Genomic DNA, 6,994 nt, shown 5'->3' on the forward strand with positions numbered 1-6,994 from the left:
CCTCTCACTCTAAAGTAGGGAGCTGTCTACACTTCTATTTCAGCTTGAAAGAACTGGAGGGCTTGTGAAGAACACTTCTGAGCCAGGTGATAATCACTAGTTTTGAACCCTTGCTGAACTCACCAGTTGACCAGCATGGCAGCGTTGTTCCCCAGCATGAAAGGAAGCTCCCCTTGAACGCAGCAAATTAGATATCCTTGGGATAAAAGCAATAAGATCCAACAGAGGAACATGTTCCTTCTCAGTCCTCTGCCCCCAGTCCTGTTGGGATCCATGCATCAAGGGCAAAGGGGGCCCTGGGGAGTCCCAGGTTGGCAGCGCCTGGGTGTTCCTGAATGTTTCCGGCAGCAGTAGCAGTTGATGGGGTATCTGTGAGCGGAGCAGCCTGGAGTCATGAGGGCAGCAGAAGGCCCAGGTGATGGGGTCGCAGTAGGAGGCTAGTGGTGTTGGTGATCTCCTGGTGGAGGCATGGCTGCGGCGCTGACATTGATCTGGAGGGGGTGAAGCGTTTGTTTGCCCTCAGCTTAAACACAAGTTCTCTTCAGGATGCTGTCAGTGCTTCGCCATGTTTCAGACAGTTTTTCCTTTCACGTGCCAGCTAGTCCCATCAGGAATATTTGATCATTATTCCACAAAGAGCTGTCAGATATGAAAAAGAAGATAAAAATGTCCTGACGTTAGCCCCCCTCCATCCCACCTCTGATTAGCAGCCGTACGCCTTCATCTCCATGGCTCTAAGGTTTGTGTTTGTGCTGTCAGCAGGGAGGAATCATGCTTCATGTGTGTTCCAGACCGTGTATTTGTGTGTGTCTGTGCTTGGATTGGCAGGCTGAAGTGGGCGGGGCTTAGAACTCTGTGAGGATCCCGGGACAGGAAGCCTCACCCCCCCTCCCTCCAACATACACTCCCTCTCTCTCACTGATGGCAGGATGCAGATTGTAACTAGGGATTAGGGAGGTTCAAAAATCCGATTTTGCCCAGAGAAAGCCTTGTGTATTACTCTGCGTGTGTGTGGGACTATGTGTGTGTATGTTAGTGTGTGTATCTGCATGTGAGGGCGAGAGGGAGCGGAAGAGAGAGAGCTGTTTGTATTTGTGCTCCAGTGGTAAGAAGACAGTCATTGGGTTTGTATACTTTACCAGCTCCTGCTCTCACTAACTGTTGCTGGCTAGAGGATTGTTTTAAAAGCCTCACATGCAATCTTCTGTGTTAAACTGAATGTTGTGTCCATCTCCATCTCCATCCCTACATCTGAATTTACCTCAGAATGTCACTGATTTATTCAGCAACCCAAGACAGCAGAAAGATCTATTGTCATGGACTCACAATCATTAAAGATACCTGCTATTATTTATGGTGACAGGGAGGGGAGCTGTCCCTAGTGCTGAAAGTAGAAGGGAGATATCGAAGTGATAGGGAGGGGAGCTGTCCCTGGTGCTGAAATAAGATGGGCGATATCGAAGTGATAGGGAGGGGAGCTGTCCCTGGTGCTGAAATAAGATGGGAGATATTTACATCCTTGAAAAGTCAGCATTAAATTATATCAGCTTCCTCTTTATTTTGCAAAATTTTAAAGAATCATACATGTGTACAACCATAACTCCAAAAAAGTTGGGTCGCTATATAAAATGTAAATGAAAGCATAAACCCATATTTTATTCGCAGTAGAACATTATAACCTGTCAGATGTTGAAACTGAGACATTTTACCATTTCATAAAAAATGTTGGATCATTTTCAGGATGACAGTAGCACATTTCAAAAACGTAGGAACAGAACAACAAAGTTGTGACTAATAATGTTAATCATCAACAGGTCAGTCACATGACTGGGTATAAAAGGAGCATCTTAGAGAGGCAGAGTTTCTCAGAAGATGAGCAGAGGTTCCCCAATCTGAGAAAAACCGAGTCTTAAAATTGTGGAACAATTTCAGAAAAATGTTCCTCAAAGTAAAATCACCACCAGCAGACAGCTCCACAGTACTCACAGCCACCGTCTCCGTCCACCCAACACTAAGCTCCACATCATGGGGGACAGGGCCTTCCACGCTACGGGCCCCCCATCTCTGGAACGCCCTCCCTGAGCACCTCAGGGTTCCACAGACAGTGGACTCTTTTAAAAAGCAGCTAAAGACGTTTTTATTCAGTCTTTTGGCTGATTTGTAGTTTTTGTGTTTTCTAGTCCGTTTTTAGATATGTTTTTATTGTAGCACTTTGGGATTTGTTTGACAAATGTAAAGTGCATTACAAATGAAATTTATTATTATTATTATTATAATTATTAAAATATCTCAGACTTTGAATCTTCCTCCGTCTACAGTTCATAATATCATCAACAGATTCAGAGAATCTGGAGAAATCTCTGAGAGCAAGGGACAAGGCTGAAGGCCCTCAGGGGCCCTCAGGGGCCACAGTAGTAAAAACAGGCATGATTCTGGACTGAAATCACTGTGAAGGAGAAGTTGTATGTGAACAGGATCTAGAAACGTCTTCATATAAAATGGACTAAGGCAACATGGAAAACTGTTCTGTGGTCAGATCAAATTCAAAATGAGTAAATCTGCACGTGTACTTCAGTGATTCTATGGTGAACTGGTTATCATTGATAACCATGTTAGAGTGCATATTTATACCCATAGACTGCACTTCTTTGGATTCAGACTTCCACAGTAAGGTCAGAAACGAGTATGAGAGGCGTGTTCCAACATAGCAGCTAAATAACCACTGTGATGTTGTTCAGAAGGTCACCAGCCCCGGTGTTGTATAAGGAGGTCGATTCCTCCTCAATAATTTGATGTTGGGCTAACAGGATTTTCCCTGGCGTGGTTCTGCTTAACACCGACATCTCTGTCATTAGCACAGCCTTGTTTATTGTTTCAATCTAACTTTTGTGTACTTTTTTGTTCCTCCTCTCTCCCTCAGGACAGTACACTGTAATGATGGCCCACTTCTACCTGAAGAGGAAGATTGGATATTTTGTCATCCAGACGTACATGCCCTGTTTCATGACCGTAATCCTGTCTCAGGTGTCGTTTTGGCTAAACAGAGAATCCGTTCCCGCAAGGACCGTCTTTGGTGAGGGCAGATTATTTACTCATTTCTCTTTGTGTCGTGTTCCTGTCATAGAAATCTCCCCATGAAGCAGAATAACAGTCGCCCACTGAGCACAGACTGGCAGTTATTTATTAGACGGGGCTTCCAAACTCTGGGAAAGTTGTTTGAAACAAAAAGGCCGTTCTCTTCATGCCCTGCTTTAGACATGCAGCTCTTTTATGTTCTGTTCTGTTTCATCCTGATGCTGCAGTCAGAAAAAATCATTTTTATTCTCATTAATGTAAACTCAGTACTCCATCAAGGCAAAGTGAGAACTGAATTTTAGAAATTTTTGCACATTTATTAAAAATAAAAACATAAATATCACACAGACATGTGTCCTCAGACCCTCTCCTCTGTCCTGAGTTGAAGTAAAGTAATCCAGATGCTGGTGTGACTGCCCCCTAGTGTTTCCTGAGCCTGGTTCTCATTGTTGATCCCTTTAATTCTTGCTCCTGGTCTGCACGCAGGCGTGACCACAGTCCTGACCATGACCACCCTCAGCATCAGCGCCAGGAACTCCCTTCCTAAAGTGGCCTACGCCACAGCCATGGATTGGTTCATCGCCGTCTGCTATGCCTTCGTCTTTTCCGCCCTCATCGAGTTTGCTACCGTGAATTATTTCACCAAAAGGAGCTGGGCCTGGGACGGCAAGAAGGCTATGGAAGCACAGCACCCTAAGGTACAGTCAGTGTGCACCGAGTCGGACGTTTAGAGATAATAAACACTAATGAATGCATACATGCTGGGTTTGCACGGTTTATTCTCAGTGACACTGATAACACAGACAGAGAGCACAGCGTTGATGTCCCATCTTTTTTAAACACAGTAATGTTTCAGACAGGATTCTTATTTTCACACAGCTAAAGTCTGAGAGAATCACTCTAAAGAGATGTTAAACTTCACGTTTCAGCTGATATCAGTGAAAAAGTTTATGCCCTCTTCCTTATAAATATTTGATAATGCTCACATCACAGAGCAGCTTTTAAACCAAGACAAAAAAATTAAAAATACCATAAAATTCAGCAAGATATTTCATAGGTAAGGCATTAATGTTTGGCAGATGAGATTAAAATATATATGAGTGTAATATATACAGTATATAAATATATACATAAAAGATTTTATATAAATAATTATTAATAATTATTATTAGGATTTATAGGTATTATTGTTATTATAATTGTGATTTATATAAAGTATATATATATATACATATATGTACATATATGTGATTTTATATCAGTAAAATTACAATTATTGTTAATTATTATTTTTGTACCATATATCATAAAAATGATTATTAATAATTATTATACTTATTTATATAAAATTATATATATAAGATTTTATATAATAATTCTAGTAAAAATTAATAAAAATGATCATATAATTATAACTAATTATTATCATAATTATTATTGACATTAAATCTCATATATATAATTTTATATAAATACAATGATTAATAATAATAGTTACTAAGATATAGGGTATAATTATTATTAATAATTTTTTTAATTTTATCTAATAAAATAATATTTCTACTTTAAATATATATATATAATTTTTTTTTAAATTCTATGATAGATGGTTGATTGATTGATTAATTGACTCATTGACTGACTGATTGATCACTACTCATTTCACAGCATCAATTATGGAATAAATATTTACTACAGAAGGCCAGGAGAAGCAGCCATGATCCTGTGACCTTCTGCTCTAAATGTATACCTGCATGACTGAATCTAATCTAAATCAGACTAGGGGGCAGAGATGGTGAGCTGTGAGGTCACAGCCTGGGTTCAAGGCCTGTGGCCTCTTCTCTTTCCTGCAGTCTCATCCTTATTCTCTCATCCCTTTTTTGACTCTTTCCACCCTCTTCCTCTCTGAATAACAGCATATTAAAGCCTAAAATATAACTTTAAAATAAATACCTCATTTACACTGATACCTAATGGGAATTAAAGTGTAGAGTAGCATTTTAAAAAGAGGAGAAATACGTTCACTGAGTCTCTGAGGCAGGTGTTTGGTTATTTTTGGTACAGTAGTCTACAATTTAAAGGACATAAAACTGATTAGATTCTCCCCCTCTGCAGAAACGAGACCCGATGATGCTGTCAAAGAAGCCAAACAACGTTTGCTCAGCAGGGGTCACCTACACCCCCAACCTCACCAAGGACGTGTCCATCTCCACCATCTCCAACACCACGTCAGTCCAGCTCCGCGCCTCCGAGAGCAAAATCCTGGACCCAAAGAAAACCTACAACAGCGTCAGCAAGATCGACAAGATGTCCCGGATAGTGTTCCCCGTCCTCTTTGGGACCTTCAACCTGGTCTACTGGGCCACGTACCTGAACAGAGAACCCGTGGTGAAGGGAGCGGCCGTCACGTCTACATAATCTCCTTTTTTATCAGAGACGGGTCCTAAAAAAAGAGTTTAAAGAGGTCCAACTAGAACTGTTTTCTCTGAACTAGAAAAAAAAGAAACAAGCGTCAGCGCCTGAACAACTGAAACAAACCATTCCCAGATTCAAGCGCTCCGAACGTCTGCAACTTTCCCACCTAAAAACGAGCTTTTAACCAAGAAACTGCTGCCAAACTCTGAAGAAGAGAGCGACTGCTTTGCTTTTCTCATCTGTCCTGCTGCAGTTTGCATGATGGAAGCACTGGACTGGAGGCCCAGCTCCCAGTGAGGGAGTTCTCCTCATTGTTCCAACTTTAGCCAGGGTTTTACGTGAAAACTAAAATAATAAAGGCATTAATAAAAACGCTGAAGATTCTTATCATGGATGCTAAATGCACTGAGCTTATGAGATCAAAAAAGTGCAGTAAAGCATGCATTCTCTCTAGAACAAACATTTTTAAACTGACTTCACTCTGTGCAATGAAGACATTTTAATATCAGTGCATTCATGATCTGGTTGTCTTTTTAAAGCTTCTGCAGGTTCCCCTTACTCAGAGGGTGCTGATGCGTCTCCTGGTGCAGACTCAGACCGCTTTCTCTGAAGCTGAGGCCGTAAAGAAAGAGCAAACAACCAGGAGGTTAGACATACGTGTTAGCGTTTTAAGGATTCAAGACTTTTATGAAGAGGTGCCTCAGTTTTGTTTTAAAATAGTTTAAAGTCAGCTTGAAAAACCTCAGTCCACATGGTTTATGGGACTAAGTTCAGGACTGGATCTCTGTTTGAGCTGGAGTCAGTCACTCAGCTGCCAGAGCTCCAGAGTTAGTTTTCTACTGCTGTAGATTTAGAGGTGGGCTCACAGCGTCATCAAACCTGACTGGACTCAGATTTCTAACTGTTAGTAGAGCTGATTTCTGGAGGATTCTGGGTAAACAGAGGGCTGTTTCAAACTCTAAGGAACGTCTAAATTATCTAATAACCTGGTTCAAAGCATCTGTTCTCCTTTTCTCAGTTTAAAGTTTGTCCCTAACTGGACACCGTCCGTTGATTCTGACCCATTTTATCTCTACTGAAGAAAGGGAACACAAACTCACAGCTCTTTATTTCACAGGGCCCTAATTACCTTCATAGTAATAGGTGGTAATGTCTCAGGAATAAGGTGGTAATAACGTAGTAATAAGGTAGCATTTCACCTTCTAACTCTGTAGTATGAAGGAATAATTACCTAGTAATGATGTATTATTATGAAGTTATTCCTTTTCATATTGTAGCAGCTGTCTGGTAATGAGGAGGTATTTTCCCCTAACTCCTATCACTAACCCGTCTGATATTAGAGGCAAATATCTGCTCATTAGAGGTATTCAAGCCGGACTCTAACCTTTGGACAATGTCTGCAGTTCTCTGCTGATTCTGCATTTTCCACCCTAGTCCTAACCCCCTAGCCCCTAACCCCCTAACCCCTAACCCCTCACCCCCTAACCCCCCGACCCCCTAACCT

General features: G+C 41.2%; 1 protein-coding gene across 1 annotated transcript in view; it reads left to right on the forward strand.

The window, feature by feature from the left end:
• LOC121506245 (gamma-aminobutyric acid receptor subunit alpha-5-like) overlaps nt 1–5,899 on the forward strand; it is a 45,899-nt gene extending 40,000 nt beyond the window's left edge. Inside the window, exons 8-10 of the mRNA XM_041781957.1 lie at nt 2,921–3,073; nt 3,562–3,773; nt 5,191–5,899. Coding sequence (XP_041637891.1) covers nt 2,921–3,073; nt 3,562–3,773; nt 5,191–5,493 — 668 coding nt within the window. The 3' untranslated portion in view covers nt 5,494–5,899. The remainder of the gene's footprint in view (nt 1–2,920; nt 3,074–3,561; nt 3,774–5,190) is intronic.
• The last annotated feature ends 1,095 nt before the right edge of the window (nt 5,900–6,994 follow it).

Source organism: Cheilinus undulatus, linkage group 24 (genome assembly GCF_018320785.1).
Source record: "Cheilinus undulatus linkage group 24, ASM1832078v1, whole genome shotgun sequence".
Classification (NCBI taxonomy): domain Eukaryota; kingdom Metazoa; phylum Chordata; class Actinopteri; order Labriformes; family Labridae; genus Cheilinus; species Cheilinus undulatus.